At 34.2% G+C, this 24,786-nt stretch overlaps 1 protein-coding gene across 1 annotated transcript in view; it reads right to left on the reverse strand.

The window, feature by feature from the left end:
• Positions 1-1,732: 1,732 nt before the first annotated feature.
• The window catches only part of WDR17 (WD repeat domain 17), a 56,427-nt gene continuing 33,373 nt past the window's right edge, over positions 1,733-24,786 (reverse strand). Inside the window, exons 10-29 of the mRNA XM_063402174.1 lie at positions 23,900-23,982; positions 22,904-22,990; positions 22,031-22,195; positions 20,948-21,150; positions 20,667-20,816; positions 20,434-20,564; positions 18,454-18,579; positions 16,110-16,265; positions 15,748-15,812; positions 15,232-15,364; positions 14,140-14,231; positions 12,910-13,009; positions 11,671-11,810; positions 8,213-8,324; positions 7,350-7,491; positions 7,159-7,261; positions 6,205-6,306; positions 5,070-5,165; positions 4,735-4,903; positions 1,733-3,129 (exon numbers count right to left, since the gene is read on the reverse strand). Coding sequence (XP_063258244.1) covers positions 3,010-3,129; positions 4,735-4,903; positions 5,070-5,165; positions 6,205-6,306; positions 7,159-7,261; positions 7,350-7,491; positions 8,213-8,324; positions 11,671-11,810; positions 12,910-13,009; positions 14,140-14,231; positions 15,232-15,364; positions 15,748-15,812; positions 16,110-16,265; positions 18,454-18,579; positions 20,434-20,564; positions 20,667-20,816; positions 20,948-21,150; positions 22,031-22,195; positions 22,904-22,990; positions 23,900-23,982 — 2,475 coding nt within the window. The 3' untranslated portion in view covers positions 1,733-3,009. The remainder of the gene's footprint in view (positions 3,130-4,734; positions 4,904-5,069; positions 5,166-6,204; positions 6,307-7,158; positions 7,262-7,349; positions 7,492-8,212; positions 8,325-11,670; positions 11,811-12,909; positions 13,010-14,139; positions 14,232-15,231; positions 15,365-15,747; positions 15,813-16,109; positions 16,266-18,453; positions 18,580-20,433; positions 20,565-20,666; positions 20,817-20,947; positions 21,151-22,030; positions 22,196-22,903; positions 22,991-23,899; positions 23,983-24,786) is intronic.

Below are 24,786 nucleotides of genomic sequence, written 5' to 3' on the forward strand. Positions count from 1 at the left end.
TGATGGGCTGAATTCTTAGTATGAAATAAATGTTAAGTAATATATTAAAATACTAGGAACCAGGATCTGAAGAAAACATTGACCCAGGTCAGAGAACTGTTAAAGACTATTACAAAAAAGTAGTTTTTAAATGAATTGTTATACCAGTCAAAAAAATTTCTAAGGTATTTTGAGAAAAAAAAAAAAAGTAGTGTAACATGTCAATGAAATCCAATAGTGAAATCCTGTAGTGTGGCTGAAAGTCCTCCAGAGACCCACAGGAGGTACCACTCTGGTGGGTGAGGAAGCTTGTGGAATACAAGGCTCTCCTTGTGATTCTCCTGGGCCTGTCCTGGGGCTGCGGGGCCGCTCGGCTCTGCCCACGGCCAGTGCAGCATTACCGGCCCAGCCATGGGAGCCCCGTGCAGGGTGGAACAGACAGGGCAGCATTCCAGTCCACAACACGGCTTTGAAGTGCCAGATCTCCCATCTCACACTGCAGCTGCCAGTGAAGCTGTCCCTGAAGCTTATGAACATGTCAGTGCTGGTGGACAGATTATTATTCTCATCCATAGAACAATGGATTTGGTTTCGCAGGGATGTTGAACATAACTGAGATTTAATAGAAATTGGAAAGCACTAGCTGTGTAGCATCATATGATTTTTCATTTACATGGAAATATGACTTGTACAGAGGAGTCAAACAGTCTTTTGAAGACAAAGTATTCTTTAATATTAAGGGGGAGATATGTGTATTTGATTTGCTATACTAGACAATGAAGCTACATATTAGCAAAAAATCTGAAAGTAATTTTGAAAATGCTGAACCAGTTCACAGTTGTAACCACAGCTGTAACAGCAGACACAATTACAACCTTTTCTGCATATTCCCCTCACTCACCACTGTACAAACAACTTTAAGGAAAATGCAGCCTCATGTTATTCACAATGACTGTTACCTGATGTATCCCCAATACAAAAAAGGTCCTTTGACCTAATTTTTTGTGAGGAAAGAATCCTTAACCCTCATTCTGTAATTTAGAGGGAGTAGATTTGCCCAAGATTCCACGTTAAGGCACAATTTAAGTGTAACATATTGATGCAGTTATACATATTTAAGATAGTTTAACTGTGAAATATTAGTAACAATCATTATGATACAACAAAAGATTTTAAACATAGTTAAATAGGAGTTGAGTCAATGCTGCAGATCCCAATCATCAGTCATGGGGCTGCATGTTCAGTTCTCACCTTTGCTCTCCACCTCTGTATCAACGACTTTTACATACCAGGTTGTACAATTTATGTGCAGACAGTCTTTCATTTGACAGAAGCAAGATCTGATACTGACAGATGGAAAATTCTTTCAGAAATTGTGAATTTTAACTTCCGCAACTAAATTCTTTTTCTGCAAGCTCCACGGAGTAAACAAATGAAAAACATTTTCAAAGAATACTTGCAGAAAGTAAAAGATTTGGTTCCAGCACCCAAGTACATACAAAAATGAGGGGTTTAGGGTACAAAACAACTGTGTTCCCTCTGCCCAATATATTCTTATACCAGAAACCCTGTAATGATACTTTACAACACTGCCAAAGTGAAATTTTACCATTTTAAAAAGGGAGGGAAAAAAACAACTTGAGATTTTCTTTTATTTCTAATCTCCATCCCACCTTTCCAGCATGGTGGCATTGCTATTTCTATAGCTAAATAAGGGCAAAATTTACCTCTATATTGAGGACTGTTTGATAGGATCTGCTAAACAGAGATCTGATACTATTTCCAGTTTTATAATAGTTGCTATAGAACTAGTTCTGCCGATTTTTAATTGCAACCTCTTTCCATTTCATGTAACTATCAGGAATTTAAATAGATTTTAAATTTTATTTTAAAGCAGCAGCAAAAAATGTAAGAAGCGATAAAGTAGATTTCTGCTTATGTGCCATCAATTAAGCTAATAAAGACTATTGTAGCCAAGGATCTTTTCTACTGGTGAGAAATTCTGATTATAAGAATTTTTAATAAGACTAATAAGTATAATATTTGCCTTATAATTAAATTCCATACTATACACAGCTTTAAAGTTTAAATATTTTTAGTATTCTATTGCCATAACTGTTTTTCCATTTGAGCGCAGATTTAGTAAATAAAAATATATATGCATGAGTATTTACTTCTCATCTGTCATACTATATGCATGCTTGTAACTAATACAAAATGTTGAAAGAAAACTAGAAATTTAATGTATATAGCATAGTTAAATAACTTCAATAAATATGCTGTTTGTTCCTTACAAAGCCTTTGTTAAAAAAAAAGTTTATAAAGAGTTTTAGCCTCTGGTGAAAGTGTAACAGGGAATGTTGCCAAATATGATCCTATTAGAAAATAGAATTTTGTAATCTAGATAATATAAATAAATAGATAATAGATAATCTAAACAAAACATATGTGATCATCTATTTGTGCTGCTATAAAAGCACAGTAACAAGTGGATGAAAAAAAATTTACTCTTTAAATTTTACTTTTGCTATAAAACTGTGTAAAAATTAGTTCAAATTAAAAAGAGGGACAGTGTGAAACAGTCCAAATATTTCAGTCATTCTAAAACCAGGTTGCAGTTGCTGTCAATAAAGTAATTCCATTTTTATAAATTTAGGAGAGTATTTATGGGTTTCACAGTTTGTTATCAACATTTTGGTAATGTGTAGATAGTTGCTTACTTTACAAAGCATCTTTTCACACAGAGTTGACAAAAATAATTGTCTGACGACAATATTCTTACTAAAAAAATGACATGGCTATATATGAAATTAAGACCTTTTTCTTTGGATAAATAAATAACTTTTTTCTTTGGATTCTCAACAAACATTTATATAGAAATCCATTCTTGTTTCAGAATTTTTCAAGTTCTAGTAATTGGCCTTCAGGAGGAATCAACTACCATATTTCTGTCCTTTGACAATCAAGGTTAAATAAGTATTTATCCCCAGACTGTAATTTTAAGCACTATAAAGTAGAGGAAACACCTCATCAAAATGGGTTAAGTCGCATTCCTGTCCCTAATGGTGAAAAAGGATTCACTTTGGCCCACATCAAAGCATCATTCATTGAAATAGCAGATTTTCCATCTTCAAGGAAGAACACGGGACCCTGTGAAGCAAAAATGTTTGGGAAGGGAAAGAAAAAGAAATTATAGTGTATTGTATAAAGGCCACAACAGAAAGCACATTTTATCGCAGAAGAACATAAAAATCTTGTTTAGACCTATCTACTATGTTTATAAAGAAATGTTTCCCTATTCACTTAAAACTCTGATAACAGCTACACACTGTTAATTGGGGACAGTTATGTTCCCAAATCTGTCAACCTAAACCTTCGCAATATTTAAATTTTTAGTTTTATGAGTTTTATTGTTATTTTATATACGCTTGTCAATAATTCCAGAGTTAAATTTAGCTTGAACTAGAAACAGAGATAACAAGATTTTTTTTTCATAATACTGTCCATATTTCATCAGATCTGTCATTATTTCTGCTGATTTGCGCTTTTTCCTATCCATTAAAAAACCCTGATATAATGTCTCCATGAATTGTTTGAAAACAGAATCTACATGCAGTCTACAGAATGATTTGAAATAGTCACTATGCAAAGGACAAAGTACTCATTCATGTGATGGAAAAAAAGCTATTTGCTGATTTATTAATTTGAAAAAATCTGCTCTCAAAGCTGCAGTTCAGTTTTCAGTGCTTTCTTAAAGAGTTATGCTTTCCAAACTTGCAACGTAAAACTTGTAAACACATACAAGTAGGCTGCTCTACTTTAATATTAGGTGATTTTGATTGTTGAGCTGATCTGCAAGTCTAAAGCCATGACTCTTAATGTATGCTAATCCAGAAACAAGGATCCTGTAGATGACAAGCTGGCAACACCACATTTGCTATTTTTGTTGAATGCATTATAACAGTGGCAGATTTACATGGCTGTTAGCAAATGTTCAGCCATAGACAGAGACACTGGTCTAATCTGGAAGTGTTGAGAGCAAGTTTTTTTAGATTAATGGTGAGCAGTTCAGAATTTTGTTTACATCAAAAATCCCACAAGCATTTTGTAAACTCCAGTTTTTGTCACAAAACTATCCATCCTTCTAAGTCCCTAAACCACCCTGTTACTCTTTGGGCTGACAACTTGCACTGGACAGGGAAAACAGACTCAGCATCACCTAGGAAAGTAAATTCACACCGAGGCATTGTCTGGAGTCAGGAGTAGTGCTATCAGGATCTTTCAATTTTCTCTTTATTTTTCTTTATGCGATAAAATATGCTAAAGAGGTGTTATAAGGACTAAAGTGTATTAATCATAAACTCAATGTGAGTGATGAATATATTTGAATATTTAGTCTTCTAATATCTGGATTTAATTAGTCCTAAATTCCAAGTTTTATAGTATGCATTTCCATAATGGTAAAAAACCAAAACCAGAAAAAATGTTACTATGTGGCTGAAGACAAATATTTTCCTGGCTTTTATTCAAGCTATGGAGAGGGAGTACCCAATAAGAGATATGCACTTATTGGACAATTCTCCAGCCTTTCTTATATAGCAGATGTTACTGCCTGTCACCTTTAATTCTGCTCCTGTGATAACAGGGTAAACCTTTTACCAGCCAAATGGTGGGAGAGACCTTTGATTTATGGCAACCTCGCAAGTAGTCAATGCTATCAGCAAGAAAGAACATTTCAGCTCTCTGAAACTGTACCTGGATCTTCAGCCCTGTCAAACAGGAGGTATGAACATCTGAATGACTAGGAAGATTTGATCCAGTGACACAGTCTGGCCCAACCATTCCTTTCAGAGGCTCCTCCTGAATTCGTGATTCAAGTACTGAATACAGTGCTCTCTGTGATTCAGAGGGCGGGGTGCACGGCCTAGGAACATAAAAGAAATTTGGTTTTCAACTTTGCTTTCTAATTGTGTCACAAGTTCAGACCCGCAAAGCAGTGACATTCAGACTTTACAAAGGGAATAAATGTACAACTAAACAGTCAAATACTACTAGTTTCACTCATGGTAATTTTACATTTTTTCGCATACTTGTTTGGTTGTGTGCAAGCTCTCCATGCATCCAGTTCTTCAGAAAGCTGTTCAATTTTCAAAGGTACAGATACTTCCCGTCTTTTTAAAAGCTGACTGAAAAAGAATACAAGTAGTTAAAGTCCAAACTAGTCCTACTAATGACTAGTCCTAGAAGCAAAACATGATAGACAGTAATAAAGAAAAACTATTTCTGATTGGATATGGAATAACTATGGAAATAATCCATCACAATAAACAATATATTAAACTTTAGTAATACTGATACAAGTTATAAAAGTATAGCTTTAGATTTAAATTTTATCTTAATTATCTCTATTTAACTTTATTGAATTTGCTGTATTTTTTTGATTTGAGGCCACTCTATATTTCAAAGTCATATGTGTTTTTATCTTTTAATATTGTCAACTTTACTAAAATTAAGGATACCTTTTGCCTACATATACCACATATGGTAAAATGCAGTTAGAGAAACGTGGTTCAACACATACTTTGGGACAGCCTTGTTTCACTTGCAGAAAACAGTTTCAAAGCCTTTGCAGTGGATGCATTTTTTATTTATCAAAATTTAATATAGGGGCAGTTACTACCTGACCTAATTCAGCCATCTTTCATTTGTGTTAGGATATAATGAAATTGTCCTGCTTAAGCATGGAAATTGTCCACCTTAAGCAGGTAAGTGTCCAGTTTAAGATGTGCTAGAAATAAAAAATCTGTGAATCCTGAAGGTATTGGGCAATCCAAGAAGAAAACTTTGAGCTGTATTGTTCTGTAGTTCTTTGTATCCAAGGAAAATTGAAAGCTTTACAGCCAGAAGTATCACAAACTGAGTCTCAAAGACTGCTTGTTACTAGTCTAATAAAATCCATATCAGAATGGCCTTTCTGTAAAAGCTTGTATATCATCTTGTTATTTTTTTAGGTTCAGAAAAGAACAACAAAAAACCCCCAACAACAAACAAGTGTTCCTTTTCCCTTTTCCCAATCCTCTCACCAAGTTTCAGACATGAGGATAGCGAAGAGGAAAGACATGTTTTAATTTTTTGGGGATAGGATGTGAAGAAGTGGGGTCAAGGTATGGAATGTGTCATGATAAGGACTGAGATTACTCGGGGAAAATGAAAACACAGTATTACCTTGTATACTCATACAGTGCAGGTACAATGCTATTGTACTGTCTTCTGATAGCAAGTAAAGCACCAACGTAACCACACAAGATCAGCAATTCATTCCGAAATCTATAAATGAACAAGTATCAATCATGAAAAACAACAAGCATTTGGAAAACATTAAACAAACTCATATTCATGTTAAAATTTTAAAACCTAATTTATCCATCCATCTTTTGTGGTGAATATATGCTTGCTGATTATGTTTACTTTCTGTGTCATGGACTTGTTAAAACAGACTCCATCTGCTTCATATTGATCTCCATTATTAAATTTTAAATGGCACGTATAACACAATTTTAAGAACAAATATGTAGTTAAAAAAACAACATCACTCAGACTTTTTAATGTGACAGAACTCTAAATGTAAATGAAACTGCCCCAAATACTAATGTTGATTTCACCAAGTTTCCCCAACTTTTATCTCTTTTTCGTTCTTCACATGTGTACTACTAGGTGTAGGCACCTATGCCTAGCTTCAACTATCCATCATAAAGGTGATTTGGAGCTATCCAGCTATTTTAGAGTTAATTCTGAATGGCAGCCCAACGTTCCTTAACATTTTGACATAAAAACCCACATGATTTGTGATAACACTTCAAGAAACTGAAACTGGAGCTGATCAAAGGGAAGCTTTTCACGTAACACCAACATTGATTCACACGTTGCAAATACTCCACAGAGAAAGAAGGAGTAAAATATCTTTTTTTTTTTCTTGCTAAACATTCAAAATTTGGGTGAGTCCACATTCTATTCTCCAGACCAGAAACGAGCATGCTTGCTGGATTTTTTTTTTTTGTGCCCCTCTTCTGTTAAACAACAACAGCAACAAAGTACTAACAGTTTGCACCTATGTATAGACAATCTGAAAGATTCCTTTAAGGAAAATTCCACTTATCTAAGTCAGGAAAATATACTCACTCACTACACTTAGGCAACATTAACTGTTCAGTCCGTATGTAACTCAGAAGATCAAGATATGGAAAGACCGATTCTAAAGTCCAATCTGAGCCACAAAGTTTTTCTGTTGAAAAACAAAAAGAAAACTATCTCATGAGGCAAGTCATAGGAATGACTTCTATTTAAAAATTGTTCTTCATCCAAGTACATACCTTTCACATAGTGAATGCCAACAGGGAGAGCCTTTTCAGGTTCTGTGCTTAACAGATAGTACTTTACTGTTTCAAACACATCCCCATCTGCCTGAATTGTCTCTGCCAGTCGCATACATTCTTCCACATCAGGAAGATTACACTGGAAAACAAAAATTTTGCTAGAAAATTATTGAAATGTTCAAACACTCCTCTAAGATGCACAGAAATACTGATGTTTCCACATAGCAATAAGAAAAAAATCTCTCTGAAGGAGTCATTGAAAGAGATACCTGCATATAATGGACATTTAAAAAGTTATCTAGACCAGACCAACACTGGAAAAGGTTCTGTAACTAAGTTAAGCAGTACCAGTTTTCATTGCTAATGTTTTTGTGAAGTTTTTACTACTGTTTAATAAATGTGTAGTCTGAGTTGCACCCTAAGGGAGTACAACCAAAGCAGAGCCTTCTGCAACTGAAGAGAAAAGGGGACATTTATGGACATTACAGGCATAAGGTGTAAAACAATTCAGACTGTAGAAAGCTGATCTGCAAAAACACGATTAGGCTGCACATCTAGTAGGTTATAAATCATTACTGGCAGGTAATTCTGAAGATCATAAGCGACTTCAGAAAGTAAGATGTGTCAAGGAAAGAGTTCAAAAGGATAGAAATAAAAACTAAATTTATTGTATGATACTGAAAATAAAGTCAACAAAGATATTTAAAGTCAACAAAGACTAATAGAGACAAAAATGATATGTTACATATAAGACTGTAGAGACAAAATTAATCCTGTGGTTTTATATATTTGTTTTTGAAATTAGTAAATAAGTCAATACAAAACCTTATTAGATTCAGGTAAATTCTTTTATGTTGTACCTTTTCATGCAGGTCATTTATTTCTGCTATGCATCCAGGATAAAAAGCACACAGTTTTACTAACTGCAGTTTATTATCAGGAACCATCATAAGAAGATCAACTGCTAAATCCCTGCACAAACAAAAGATGACATGTAGTTACTCTTGATGATTTGTAATAGAAGGAAACTATTTTCTCTTTTACATTCCTTTTATAAAGAAGAATTTACTGAAAAAATGCTATTTCCAGAGAAGTGCAGAAGCAACCTCAGTCTCTAAGATTATTTTTGTGCACTAACTGAGGCTTAATTATTCAGCTTATTAGAAAAGTCATTCATTAATTTTCTGTTGCTTTAGTTGGTTGAATTAAACAGCTTTGTAATTCTTAAGCATCAGAACCATCTCAAAGTGAAATGGAAGAATATGTGAGCAGGGAAGAAAAAGGAGAGTAAGATCTCTCAAATTTGAGAGAAGAAAAGACGATAATGTGGTTCTGTGTCATGAAACCATCCTCAAAATTCCAGGCTTCTAAAGCTTCATGACATCAACACAGGACATCTCTTGGCCATCCAGAATAGATTGATGCTCATGTGACATTGAAATAGAGAGATTAAATGGGAAAAGAATGTGATACCTATTTTCATCATTCTCAAAAGAAAAATGTTTTAGCAAACTGACTTACATTTTCCTAAACTTTTTTACCACTTGTTACCCTATCCTTAGCACATCAAACAGTGAAGGGAACATGTAATATTAGGAAATTATTTGGAGATTGTTCTAGTTAAGTTTTAATAACTTGTTATTCTGTGACTCTTCTATTCATCCAGACATCATTTCTCCTGTGAACCTCATGAATTACTTGCCCCTACGTATGGCAAAAAATCCTATTAATTTCTTCTAGATTTTCAGAATGTGGTCCTTAACTTAAAAATGTTCAAGTAAGCTATTATCCAATATTTGCAACTGCTTTCTCACTTTCAAATATTAATCACAATTAAAATTTAGGACACTTAGAGAAATTTGAAAAGCTTGTGACTTTATTAAGGGAAAAATAAGCTTAAACTTTCTCCAGAAAAGCAAAATACCTGTATCCAAGCGATGGGAAGCTAAAAGGAAGACATTGAAACAGTATTGAACAAAATTTTGCATTATTTTACAGAGAAAATATCTGATAGAAAATAATTAAACTACAGCAGCAAATCTAAGGGTCAAGGCAACTGACTTCAACAACAACAACAAAAAATAGCTTTTATTTGGTCTTTTGACAACCTAAAGCAGCTCATGCCAAAAAGTCTTTAGAAAATCTGTGATATTATTACTGTGCATCAGCCACTTTTCCAAGTTACAGAAGTATTCTTTCAGAGTCTAGGATGTTTCACAAGTTCTTCAGCTATTATGAAGATCACTTACTCAATACGTACTAATCTTCTTAAGCAATTTAACCATTTTTTAAGTGAAATTGTCTTATCAAAAAAGTGAAATCCAATATTCATTTGAAAAAAATTAATTCCAAGAAGCCCTCATATAATGGCCTACAAACTGTGCTACCTGGAATGATTTTTAAGAATGATTTTTAAGAAACTGAAAACACTGTTGAATATAAAAGTCAAAATGAGGTGGCTGAGTTTGCATATGCAGAATTCAGTATCTCACGTAAAATATGACTAACTTTTTGAATAGTAGAAAGTTGATTTTTACTGTATTTATGTGTTAAATACAAATAGTGTGTCCTTAAACACTCACACGTTTTCTCAAGATCTGAGAAAGTGCATGAGTGTTTACTTTTTTGGCTTGATTTTATATTTTAGAGCATTTTATATTTTAAGCATTTCTAAAAACAACTAACCAAAACCCAAGAAACATTCCACCAGTAACTGATTTCTCTATTAACCTATCAGGGTACTTTTGGTACCTGGCATCTACAATTAAGTGCTTCACTATAGTGAAACATTTCCAACTTATAGATATCCCTAAGTATAACAACCAGTAAAAAAAAAAAAAAAGGGGAGTCCTTCAAATATCAGAGACCCATGAACTCCAGCTTCCCTACACATGATCTCATGAATGCAGTTAACCAAGGGGATTATGCTGTGTGAAAAATCTCTTAATTACAAAACAAAGAGATTCACAAAATCTCTGATCTTTTCTTACAGAATATTAAAATATGCTGTAATTTCTGAAAATCAGAATCCAGGATGGTAGGATGTTCATTATAGTGTGTGAAACCCATTGACAAATCCAGACGTATACTTGGGCAATATGCAGTACACCACTTCAAAATTTTATCATGTATACCCATGTGCACTTCAGTGTATGCATGCTGTAAGTTTACAGAAGCTTTATGGACATAAACATTATAAGTACTAATTACAGCCCTGAGATCAGAAAAAGGTTTTGTTATGGAACTGGAAAAAATATACACTGTTTCTCTTAACTCCACATCCAGTGCTTCCTATTGGAGGCTACATAAAAATCACTCTTCACAATGAAAACAGGGAGATCAAAGAAGGAGCTTCAGACACTTTAGAGGGTGCAGATGGAGTTGCCAAAACAGCACTGTTAAGACTGGTGCAATGCAGACATGTTAAACCATTGCAAAATGAAAGCAGCAAGTCACCAGTTTCTTATTTTATCTTTTCCTACAATGCTCCATTGTCTAATGAAAGCTGAATGTTCTATAGAGAGGAGTTCCACTGTGCTTCTCTCAGACTACCTCTAGATAAATTAGCAAATACTAACTGTAGAAGAAAAACTGATCCTTAACTGTTTAAGTACACATTTTCTATGAAATGTTAATTACAAACCAGTTATACAGCTGCCAAATACACCTTAGGAAGATTTTCTGCTTTTTCATTGTTAGATAAAAAACAAGATGTTCTATTCTTCAAAGTAAAACCACTACAATGAGGAAAAGAAAATTTACCACAGAAGGCATCCCCTATATGCAAGAGAGAAGTTACTTCTGCAGAATTAAATACTAATCCTGTTTTATCCTTAAATCTTTGCAGGAATCTTGTGTTCCTAACACCAATAGAAAATAATTCCTCAGACTCAGAGTTTTATATTTTTCAATCAAGTACTTAAAAATCTTTTCACACATCCTACCTGAGCTATTCTTTTTGACTTTTTAATTCAATTCCAGCCTTACTTTTTTGAAATAGTTCATTTTACTCAGTACAAACTAGGACTTCATAAGCTACCTATTGCCCAAGTAGCTAGGGTTTTTTTTTCAGTGGGTTTCATACTCTGACAATGACTCCTCTCTCATTTACAATGCATACGGAATGTATTTTGAGATTAAAGCAGAACATTTGCATGCCCTGTACTTCAAAGGTCTAATACAGCAATTCTTATTCAAGTAGAAATTTTTGCTGTCCCTCCCATGGTGGTTTGATCTCTACAGAAGTTTCACAATGACACACCTTGATTATTTCCTCAGGGAGAAAATTAAAAAAACCTTTGGATTAAGAAATTCTTACCATGTTATTACTGCCATACATTTTCTTGCTAGTAATTCTAGGGCATAATGGGTTGCTTGTGCTGCACTTTCTCCCAAGACAGTACCCACACTGATGGCCAACTCCAGTTCATTTCCACGAATCAGGTTTGCCATCGCAAGCTTGCTCAATGAAAAAATTATATCATTAAGGGACATGAGCAGTTTTGGGCATTCATCATGTTGAGCATATGACATTCGCTTATGAAGCTTTTTACAGAAGGACAATATATGCAAAAATTAAACTCAATTACATATATTTTGGGCCTCTTGAATAAGTAAATAATTATTCACCATGTGTTAATGTATTTTTAAAGAACCAAATAGATTTCCTTTAGCAGAATCTTCCTTTATTCAACTGAAGAGCTCACATAATAATGATTCCTAAGATGCATCTAATCTTAAGGACACAAGCATTCAGTGTGTATTTCTCCCTCTCTTTCAATGAAAGGAGACTCAAAACCCCAAGAAAACAGGAAGGATTGTTCTTACTCTCTGAGCAATCATAGTTACCAACAGGCATAGCAGAATGTCAAACTCTATGAGACTACACAACAATTTGAAATATGTCTATTTAGTAATATAAGCATTAACTGATTCTTAGTTTCTCTGAGAACAGCTCATTAGGATGGAATTATATTTATTTGGGGGGATAGAGGTAGAAAAACATGTTAAGTCAGCAACCACAAAATCCCGATAAAATGAGGAAGAAAAACCAATTCGTAAAACTTCAAGCAAATAAAAAAAATGTAACAAAACATTTCCTATATGTCTATTCTATTTTTGTATTGAGGGGTGAGGGGTTTTTTTTCCTATTTACTTCTTCATTTAGACTGTAAATTCTTCAAGGTGGATGACTGCATCTTCTTTAGCACAATAACTTCCAGTTGTGAACGGGTATTTTGAGTCATCATAAACAGTAATACTAATATATCTAAGGATCTTAAGTATCTTATCTTATATTGTCTAAAATAACAAAATATTGTAAATAAAATTCAACAGCAAAATGCTACCTTCTGTGCATGAGAGAAACTTTGAATTTAACAGAATCAAGGGAGTTTTGCTACTAACTTTAATACTATAACTATCTAACTCTGCATAAATATAAAAGAACTCAAATACCAAATACCATTTCAGAATGTGATACATAAATTTTAAAACGTGTGGAGATGTAAAAAGCAAGTCAATGTTGGCTTTTTTATCATTAAAGAAAAAAAAATACCTCTATATTTTCAACAGCCAGATGACAACATGCTGCAAGCACTGCACGGCCATCCTGGAAATACCAATCTGCCAGTTCTTTACTGACCTTCTGCAGCAGACTGCAAGAACAAAAAATGAATTCTGCAAAGTCACTTTAAGGGTGGAGTGCCTTGCATCTTAATTTGTGTAAAATTCACCACATTTGCTTCTGTTCCTTAAAAGTTGCTGTATTTGGCTCACAGATAATGACACTACTAGGTTGAAAAAGGCAATCTGTTGGAGCTTCATCCACTACTTATGTTGGTGCTTACTGAGGTGGGTCAGTTTCCCAAAGTTTGTATCAGTAGGGAATGTCTCTTCAGATTGACAGAAGAAAAATCAAATATCTGCATATCCAATCTGTACCTGTACACTCTGACCACTATTTCTCAAGTTGCTCAAAAACTGCTCACATAAATGAAGTAACTACAAAGCCTCCAAACTGTTTTTGTTACTACATCTATAACTTGATAATGTAATTCAGGTTTTTGAATGCTGTTCTAGATAAGAAGTGCATATTTGGAGTTTTTTTATGGGTATGGACAATGAGAATCATAGAATCATAAAATTGCTTGTGTTGGAAGGGACTTTAAAGATCATTCTGTTCCCCGACCCCTGCCATGGGCAGGGACTTCTCCCTCTCCATTGGGTTACTCAGAGCCCCATCCAACCTGACCTTGAACAGTTCCAGGGTTGGAGCATCCTCAACTTCTCTGGGCAACCTGTTCCAGTACCTCACCACTCTCACAGTAAAGACTTCTTTCCTAATATCTAATCTAAACCTAATCTCTCAGTTTGATTTTTATTTTACATTATCAGAACCTTCATTGATGACAAAGAGCAAAGACTCAGATAATGTGTAGTAACAGGGGATCATAGATACTTTTTAATGCTAAATCTTACCAAAAGTTTTCAGTTAATATGTTATATATTTTAGTACACAGGAATGCATCTGAAATAGCAAGCAAGTGAAAAGGACATTTATAATTATAATACATACATAAGAAAAATCCATTTTGTGCTAGGAAGCACAATAGGGAAATTAGTGTAGCATCAGGTAGTTACTAATTCTACTAAGTACGAGAAGATGCAGTATTTTGTTGAACTCTATATTGCTGATGCCAAGTTAAACCACTATGCTTTATCTCCCTTGATGACTTTACACTCTGCAGTAAGATGAGGTTTATAGTTGTAAACTAGAACAGCTTACTCATTATAATCATCTGTATTGTTTCCACCAGAATTTGAAGTTCCGCTTGTTGTGGAGAGTGGTAACATCTGTATATTTCCTTCACAAGCTGCCTGAATGTGAATAAAGTATAGATTAATTAATGCAGAACTCAAATGGAAGATGCAATGAAACTATTCAATAATAATAAAAATAATCTAAGATCTATAAAAAACTTTCTAAAGCCCAGTTATAACAAAGAAAATGTTTGAATGTATAAACAAATGAACTTATTCACAGCTAGATGTTAGCCTAGTTTTATCTAGCCATACAAGAATTCTACTGAAGCAAGCAACTTCTTCCTTCCTATGCATTTGTGCAAGATTTTTTAGCATTTTGATATAATGGATGGTGAAGGCTACAATCTTGATTTTTATACCCCAAGGAGAAAGCAGTTCTGAGAGAAGGATGAAGTCCATAGATACTTCTCAGCAACTATACCAACAAATCTGGAAAGCAGCATATAGTGGCATATAGTGGCTTAAGGTGAACTTTTCTTTGTATATGGCAATAATTTATTTCTAACATTAAATACAAAGAGATCAATGTAAGTTAAAATGAAATCAGTTGACAAAGTGGTGGCTGGTCTTACATGAAAAATTAAGATCTTTCTGAAGCTTTAACTGGCTTTAAAGTTCAAACATTACAGGTTGTTAAATTTAAGTATGTGTCCAAGTCACATTCTGCACATTATTCAGCTATTTAGCTAAAGCATAGAGATGATTTCTCAGTACAAATTCAAGAGAAATCAAATCCTACATGCATTTGATTAAGGGCAATACTGGCTGTTGAAAATCAGCCATTTCAATGAAATTGAACACATCAGTTTTCATTATGGTCATTTCATTGCAGTTTAGAAGAATCAGGATTTAAATCTGTAAACATGAGGTACTTCATTCTTATGATTTCTGTATAAAATCTGGTCAATACCACATGGAAGTAAAGACTAGTGCATCACTATTGAGCTGTTTTGCTAAAGTGAAAAGATCTAGCCTTTTAAATATGCACACTATATTCTGAGTTACAATCTAAGAGCTAAATACATCTCCCACACTGGTATATATGTAGTAATACCTGTGCAACAAGTAGAGCCTCTTTAAGCTGACCTCTTGAAGTAAAGAAAGAAACCAATTTCTTCACATCACCAATAGCTATACAGTATGGGATGACATCATCATTTTCTTCCTGAATTAACTGATCAGCTCTCCTAATAAAACAAATTAATAAATAAACAAGAAAGATCTACATATATGAACAATCATCAAACTTATCTATATCGTGGAGGCATTAGATGAAGTTGAATAAAGTTCACTGAGACCCATCTGCCTTTCCAGACTTACAGACTGAATACTGCACTAAAGGGTTTATAAAGTTGCAATTTATGTTCAACCCTTTGATTCTTGTACACAAAGTTATTGTTGAAGTCTTCCACAGTTCCATCCTAAAGCTTACTGAACAAAAGGTAACATTACCAGAATGCTGTAACAAAAGACTAATATATCATGTAACAGTATCTATCCTTCCTACTTGTTTGTGTCTTTTCATGGACTGAAGCTACAATTCATTATCACCATATTTAAATTAACTTACCTTTGCATTAACTTCCTCCAATATTTCATTGATACCCCAGGTGCAACTGAGAGAGCTTTGTCCCACTAGAAGAAAGCAGCAATACATTTAACTTGATAATTTCTATTTGAAAAATAGCCATATTTTAAACTAGTGTAACTTTTCTTCCATTAAAAATAATTTTTTATTGAGTCAAGAGTTAAACAGAGAATGAGTTATGCTTTAGACTGCATATGTTAAAAATAAATGGGACAAGATTACTCTTTCGGGTCTTGTGACCCATGATTTCCACCTCATCTTTGCTAGAGCAGCTGGTTTACAGAAACCTTCATATTTTTTTATTCTTCAATAAAATCAACTTTATCAGCATTCTGATGTCTTACCTCTCCAAGTTCTACCATTAGCTCACAATATCGCTGAATTTGTCCTAATCTTAAATGTATTTCGGCAGCTTCTTTGAGTCTTTCCTCTTTGCTTGGTGCACCAATACCACCTCCAAACTTGGACATCTTTACTGTTGTCAGTTCTTCTGCCTTGGACTGAGGGAGAAAAAAAAAATTAAGATTTCTGTGATGAAAACAAGTTTTTTTTAAGAATGGACTATCGCCATATATTACAGCTGAATATAAAGGTTATAATTTAAGAAAAAAATTTTTTAGAGAAAAGGCTAATTGAAAGAGATTTCAATGAGATTACAGTGAACTATGTTGATGTTGTTAAAGTAAATGTGTGTTTTATTGCACATATACATTTTCCTTGATTATCTTCCTGTAATAACTTTTTTTTATTCTCATATATAACAGTAATTCACCCAGATATCCCTCATAAAAATCTTGATATTTTGAAACTTAAAAAAAAAATATTTGTGAACATAAACCATACAGAGCTGAAAATTGCACATACACATATTATCATTATACTGATGTCCACATAAAGAAATAACAAAGACAGTAGTCTTATCTTAGTCTTAGACAACAAGCTCTGTCGTCTGATCTGTCATGTCCCATTAACCTTATGGCCAAGAAAATATTTATATTCCCAACTACTGCAATTTTTATATTAGTTGGGAAGATAAGACTAAATTTCTTCATCTGACAGAGTCTGAGAAACAAGCTGCAACAGAATTAAATGTACAGGGGAATAAAAAGCAAAGAGAGATTCCCATTTCAAGTATTCTCAGTTGAATTCTATCATCAGTGCACAATGAGGGCATTTGGCTATTCATTACTTTGCAGTACTCTATATCGAAGACAGAGAACAAATTTTGAACATTTTTCACTAAAATCAACTGCCATGTTGACCAATGGCAGCTCCCAAGGATCTGGGATTTTTTAGAAAGACCCTACATGAATTTTTTCCTCAGTACCTCTATTTTTTTTATTATTTTCATGCTAAAGTCTCCAATGCATCCTCTCTGTTTCCTAAAAACAGAAAAAACAGATTTGCTCTACACCCTTACTTCATCCTGAAATGTGTAGGTTGTGCAGTGCCATTATTTAGCTTCCTAAAAAAAAGAGAGCATTAGCAGTTCTTAAGATGTGAGCATTGCCCTACCCCATACTTTCTCTTAAAGCTTTCAAACAAGATTTTGAGTTCACAAAAAGGGGAAAAAACGTTTTTAATTGATGTGAACCCTTAATCCAGGTCCACAGATTACTGTAGTTACTCTAGGTCAACGAAGTTATAAATGGATAAAATAATGTTGCAGGGATAAACAGACTGCTGGCACTGCACAAGTCAAGATTTAATGTCTTCTTAGGCTAACTGGCTGAGAAAACTGGGGGATTTTGACACATGGACACACAAATAAAGCTTCATAGGATTAGCAGAACAGCTGCTATTATTGCTGTTAACAACACTAATAAACTTCAATCACTTGAGAGTCATAAGGTATGTAGGAAACTCTTAAAGAGCCTGTGATTTTTACAAAAGAGACAGCACATAACAGCAAACAACAGGTGATACCTGGCAAATATTAGCCCTGGGACTGGAAAGTACATTACCTGATCCATACTGTAGATCATCTTTCCTCTATTTACAATCAAGTCATTAGAGTATGGGATTCTTTAGTAGTCCTAAAAACTTCCTGAAAGAACAGTGGATCTGCATATTCTACACAAACTGTGTATCTGGTTGCATATTCATAAATGCAGCTGCTAATAAATTTATGGTCTAGCACTTGAATTTCCTATTCTAATCCAAATCACTCTTAATCTGCATATCTGTATTAATCACAGGTTCTTCCTTCTGCCACAGGCCATTCCTTCTTCCAGAGAGCTACAGAACATATTTATGCAGACTCTCCTGCATTTTCAGACATGAATTTCCATCTGTACATCTGAACATAGCTACACACTTCATGTCTGCAAACAAATAATTTTACTTCAGTGAACATAAAAGTACAGTGTATATAATAGGCAAGACAAACTCACTTCATAGCTGAAACTGTAGTATGATTGCTTTGTAATTTCTTTTAATTGTTTTGAAAAATGCTTTTCTAGTTAATAACTGTAACCTAATATTTTAACACTGAGTATGCATGAAGTCACATAGACTCAGCTAGATACTACTGTAGCAGACTAGTATTACAGTGAAGAACTGGCATTGCATAAATACCACAAAATTGGACATGAAGTGACCTTTTGTAAAGAATTCAATGTTATTTTTAAATAATGCAACACTACATGGATTAACAATCATTTCACGTATTGTTTGTGCTTCACTTACCAGTCTAAATCTAATGAGGTGTTTCATATGCATAATTCCTTTGCAGTAGTTTTGTGGAAGCAAACTGTCATCCTGTCCTTTTATTACAGCAACCAAATCCCATAAATTTTTGCTGCCTCCTGGAGGCTAAAATTGTAAGGGAAGAAGAGTTTTATTACAGTTATGTTCAAGAGAGAAACTTGAACATATAAAGACACTGGAAAACATTTTTCAGTCAACTGCAAGAAATACAATTTCAGATAATTTCAATATCAGAACCTTTATTATGAAAACATGTTATGTTAAAACATTATGAATTAGTTCATAATGATACTACAAGTCCTTCAGTGTTCTTAAAGGCTGTAAAGATACAGTGAGATCCATGAACCTGTTTCGTTGTATGTGGACATTGAGGAGGACTCAGAGTTTTCCCTTTCTGTTCTCAAAGCTATCTTGTGTCTACTGCTGGCACCAACCAGCAGTCAGCTCCTGGCATGCAGGAGCTGACCCAGGACTTGTTTACCACTTTCTCTAAAGCAAAGGCATGGGACAGGTAGAAAAGAGCTTCAAGGCTTAACTGCCACAACTTGGCTTACTATCTTCATATTAAATTTTAAAATAGACACATATAGTGTAATGGTATATGCACAAATTATTTTTTTTTAATAAATTTTAAGTGTTTCTATTGGTCTAGCCTTTGAACCAATCGTTCTGTAGAAACAGGACAACAGTTTAACACTGAATGAGTCTAGAAGAGAGTGAGTATTCAAAAGCTTAAAAAAATCATTAAACCTTTGATCTAAAGAAGCTTTTCTAAGAATAACAGGGTCACAAGTTTAGAAATCCAATTATTTCTGAGCTGGTAAAAAGTATAAAATCCTACTAGGGAAACTTCTCCCCCTCATCACCAAAAAAACCACAAACAAACAAAAAAACAAACAAACAGACGAAAAACCCTACTCTCTCTTTTCTGTCCACTAAAACTACTAGACTCTTATAGTTTAGCATAAAACCTCATTTTCTGGACTCGGAAAGCCTTGAGCATACCTGATCAAAAAAGCTTTTGTTCTTGGAAAATTCTAATATTCTTAAAACAATTTCACTCTCAAATCAACACAGGAAATCAAAATTTGTAACTTCTGTAGCACAAGGAACTCCATAAATATATTTTTAACAAAAGAGAAAATGTATTAGTTTGAAATTGAGAAAGATTGTTTCATCATTTCTATATTATACACTTTGATTTACCTAGAACTCAAATCAAATATTTTGGATGGACTAGGTCTTTTTTGATCAGTGTTTTGACTTAAATTACAACAGTGTTTGACACAAGCTCCAGCAGTAGTAGAACCTGTAGTTCCAAGTAATTTCGTCCTTATTTTACCTCAAGTAAAGCTCCTATGCAGGTAAGGAAACACAGGAACCCATATTTTTAACTCATTTGCACTGAGAGGCTGCAGCAATTTATAGAAAATATTACTGTGCAATGTAGAAAAGGCAATAGATGGATACTGAGGCACAAGTCATCTGGATCTACAGTTCCTAAAACATAAAGAGCAGTTTGGGCACAGACAGCTGGGCAGTTCAAAACTGATCAGTAATGAGAGCATTCTCTTGATTAATTAAATGATTAAAAATTTAAAAACTCTAAAGCAGTTTTATTAATCACATAATTTCATTTTCTTCAATAGAAAATTGATGTCAAATTAACCTTTCCTATGGAAAATTACATTATTTCACTAATTAACCTTTGCAAAAGCTGTTTGGTTTTTTACAAAGCCAAATGAGTGAAATTTGTTTTTCACAGCTGGCAAACAGTTCAGTCACAGACATTTTTTTTTGCCAACCTGTTAAGAAATGAACTAGTTTCTCCTATTTTCTAATCTCCCTTAGGAAAGAGGAAAAAATGGTAGAGAAAAAAGAAATCTCTAATTTGGAGATTGACTTTAGAAAAGAAAGTCATGCACACTGACAACATCCCTACGTTTGCAGAATACTTACTGAAAAAAATTCTGAAAACCACCTTAGTTTTTTTCCTCGAGGATTTCCTGGCAATTTTTCCAATTCTTGTTTAATATCCCTGGAAACTTTACCACACAGCAAAGGAGGAGCTCCAGACTCTACAGCGCGATCTAACACACACAAAGATGTATACATGAAATTAAAAAAACCCCAAAGGAATAGAAATATAAACATAAAGAGAATTAAAACATTGCTTTATACAAATCAGTTACCTGTATTGCCGATAATATCATCCCAACATCTGTCTGTAATGATATTTATTTGTAGAGGGTTTATAAGAGGTGTCAATGACCAGAGTCTCACAGTGGAATCACGAGAGCAGGATGCCATGGTAAATGGACGACTAGGATGACACGTTAATCCTAGTAGAGGGGATATTTAAAAATGTAGTCGAATAAGTTTATCTAATAACCTGTTTCATTAAATTACTTTATAAATTTCAAAACAGAATGCATTTCAGTACAGAAATAAAACAAAACTTAACAGGTATTACCATATACATCTGCGCCATGATCAAAAACTGTGTCCAAGCATGTCCCATCTCTTGTGTCCCAGACTCGAATTGTATAGTCCCAACTGCCAGATATTAGAAGGTAAGGAATTTCAGGGTTCCACATCAGTCCCCGTACTGGGGCTGTATGTCCACTTAGAACATTTATACAAGCATCTTGTGTATAATCCCATATCCGAACAGTACTGAAACAGGATAGAAGAGAACAATCTGCATCAGATCCCCTACTGAAATATAATTATCTCTGTACTTCAGCAAAATTTTAAGCTTCAAATTTATCAGAATATTTATTTGCATCACGTCAGGGCTTAAAGAGTTGTAGTGAGAGGGGCTAAATCTGGCTGGTGACTGGTCACCAGCAATGCTCCTCGGAGTTCAATTCTAGGGCCAGTGCTTTTCAATGTATTTTATTGTCAAGAAGTTTGCTATCAAGTTGTCTGCTGTCGTGAATCACTACGCTATGAACAAATAGATTTTGCTTCAAGCACAAACCTCTAATGAATGATAATGCGAAAGCAATTACTCCAAAGAACGAAGCCAATACTCCAAACTTTACAAAAATATTTTGTATACTCTTCAGGGAAGTGGCTTAGAATCATAGAAAAATTCTTCCTCCTGCTTACCACGGACTGATGTGCTCTCCCTCCAAAGTGATGGCATCAAACCAAAAACCAGAAGTATCCAATATTCATTTAAATTCATTGCCAATTCTACTCAAGTATATGTTTGAAAAATATCAAATAAGAGCAGGTCTTGCACCTTTTCTTCTGAGGTAATGTAAACATGTGGTATCCTCCTTGTGCTTTTCCTTGCAATAGCAGTATCAGGCACTGATCCTACTCTTGGGAAAGCATTTGGAAACTTGCACTACTACAGCAGTTGTAACAATTTTAGATAAAGATCCTGCTGCCCAAGTACTACACAAAGCTAAGAGCAGAGCTAAAACCTGGATCTGAACAAGGCAGAGATTTAAATTATTAAGTACTGACAACACCATTACAAGTATAAGTTTCTCCAACAGTCCTGCTTGAGGTTTAAGTTTTCTAATAGTTCAGAAATACTCACCCATCATCAGAGCCACTGCAGAGGATCCCTTCTCTGAGAGGAGACCACCGTACGTGAAACACCTTTGCAGTATGTCCAGTAAAAACTTTCAGTGGTTGATCAGAGCTGGTTGCCAAGTAGTAAACACGAACATTTTTATCCTCACAACCAGTTGCTATCATATCTCTGCAAAATAAAAACAGCAAAATCCTTGGTCACAGAGATAATAGATTTTTAAAATTTTTTTTTAAGAACAGGATGTGCAATTTGCAATTATTTTTCTTTAAGTAGCAATTTTTTGCTTCTCCTTCGTCTCTTCAAGACGTAACTATCAATAATCCAATTAAAAAACACTAAATCAGAAAAAAACCTGATAAAGATCCATTAGTTGCAAGGGGCAATATATTTGCGCTTGTCTGACTATGCATCCAATACACAACTATTATTAAATTGAATTATTACATAATTCTTTTTCTACAAAAAACTCTTGTGTCATTATTAGGAATTATCTAAAACATTTACATATAATCACAATGTATTTAGATGTTTACTACATCTTCACCTTAATAGTCATTATAAGGACACCAATCTAAACCCCTCTTTCCTGATACTGAATGTCTGCTTTTCTCTCTCCTTTATATATCAGCTAGATAATTTTTTTTCTCTCATCAATATGAAACTATCCTCCTTTGAAAACTAAGAAAGTTCATGGTGGTCAATGAAATATACTACTGAGAAGACAGAGCTGCTATAGATATATCCTACTTTGGAACAGATCATTTCACTGTTTTACGATCACAGTGAATATCACATTCTAGATAACTTTGTATTACTTTACAGGTAATCAATTTAAACAGTAAATATTGTCAATTCTTTGCGTTAATTTTTACTTACTTGTTGTTTTGACTCCAATCACAGCCAAACACTGCAGCTGGATGTTTGTACTTGTGAAGAACGTTGCCATCAATGGTTCGAATAATACTGAAACCAATTACAATGTGATATTATAAGAAAAAATACATTCTGGATTGGCTATCCAAAACTGAGTTTTATTCTGTGCAAATAACCAGACAGCAAAAAGGTATACACAAAGGATAGAAGAAACAGCCACAAACAACATCTGCCCCTCAATTACAACATTTAATTGGATACAACAACATCTAACTTGACTTCAGTATCTGTTTCTTCAGAGGGGCTTTAAAGATGTCCACTGTGGAACATCTTTCTGGGAAGGATCCTCATAGCCGAAAATCAAAATTGTAGTCATGGCTTTAGGGCACAAATAGATATTTATAAATAAAAAAGAAAGGGGATTGTTTTCTAAAATTTCTGCCCATTATGTTTGAGCTGGAAAGACACAGGTTGCAGAGGAAACAAATGAAGAAGGAGTTTTAAAATGTACTGCAACACAATATATGCAAAATTGGTTTCAATGGACATTCATGCATTTTTAGAAATTAAGTATTATACTCCTGTGATAGTGCACTTGTAATTATTTTATTTTAAAACAGTATTTTTAGTCCTTGAAACAACAAACTAAAAAAAGAATTAAAAACTAAGACAAGTAAAGTCGGATGACTTTTGAAAAGTGTCCTCTACAGCTAAGAAACCTAGAAGGATATTCTTGTCCAAATAAAAACCAGTATTTAGTTTCACTATTAGTGAAACTAGACATTATTAGACACTATTCCTTAGACATTATTACTATTGAACACATTTTGTTTCTTTTTTCTTAAAATCATGAAAAAATACCCTAAAGAGTACAGAAGACTAATATAATTTAAGTTTTTACAGTAAGAAAAGTTTTTAAATTAATTACTGAGAGTACTTTCAAAATTTATGGACTTGAGAAGTGCACTTAGCATTTTTTTTTCTTCCAATAACACTCACCAAAATCCATCACTGCTGCAGGTTGCTATTCTTTTGGAATCTTTATGACTCCAGGCAATGCAGAAGATTCCATTCTTTCCATGCTTCAAAAAATGCAAAATACCTATCAATAAGAAATAATTCACCCCTTTTTCTCTCATCTATTGACTCATCTTTTTTATTTTATTATCCTATGAGTGTCAGCCCTTTTGTCCCACTGTACAAAACTACATTATAATGAGTACCCAATATAAGCTGGATGTTTGTGAATCCAAGTCCAAAACATTGTGACTATGGAGATAGGTAGTAAAATGTCTATAGCTTCCAGAATCCAAGAAGAAAAGCTGGGTCAAGCTGAAGAATGAGCAATCCATAACTATATAAATTTAAAGCTTAAATAAAGAACACTGTAGACAATCAAGAGGGATGTTTGGGCCTCAGGATGGCTCCTCAGGGGATGCGAAGGACAAGTTGTGTTCCCTTCTGTCCTGCCAGTTGCAGGGAATGATGTGGCAAGAAAGAGGAAGGTCATGCAGATGAACAACTGGATTTGATATTGCTGTTACCAGCTCAGTTTTGGGGGTTTTGATCACGGATCAATTTATACAACACCAAGCCTGCTGGCAACAAATGGGGTCCAGCTGTCTCAAAGGAGAAAATGGATCTTAGTTCAGGAGTACGTAGGGCTCATTTTGAGAGCTTTAAATTAGTTTGGAAAGAGGCCAGGGCCAGGCTTACCAGAGAGAGTGTAGGGAAGGAGAGAACAATAGAAACCACTCTAGTAACATAAGGAGGCTTAAGAGGCAATGCCTGGAGCAAGCACAAGCAGCCAAAGACATAATCACTAGACAGCTTGCACATCCACTGGGATGTGGACACAATCAAATACTTCTGTAAGGTGCCTGTAC

Source organism: Prinia subflava, chromosome 7, assembly GCF_021018805.1.
Source record: "Prinia subflava isolate CZ2003 ecotype Zambia chromosome 7, Cam_Psub_1.2, whole genome shotgun sequence".
Lineage (NCBI taxonomy): Eukaryota > Metazoa > Chordata > Aves > Passeriformes > Cisticolidae > Prinia > Prinia subflava.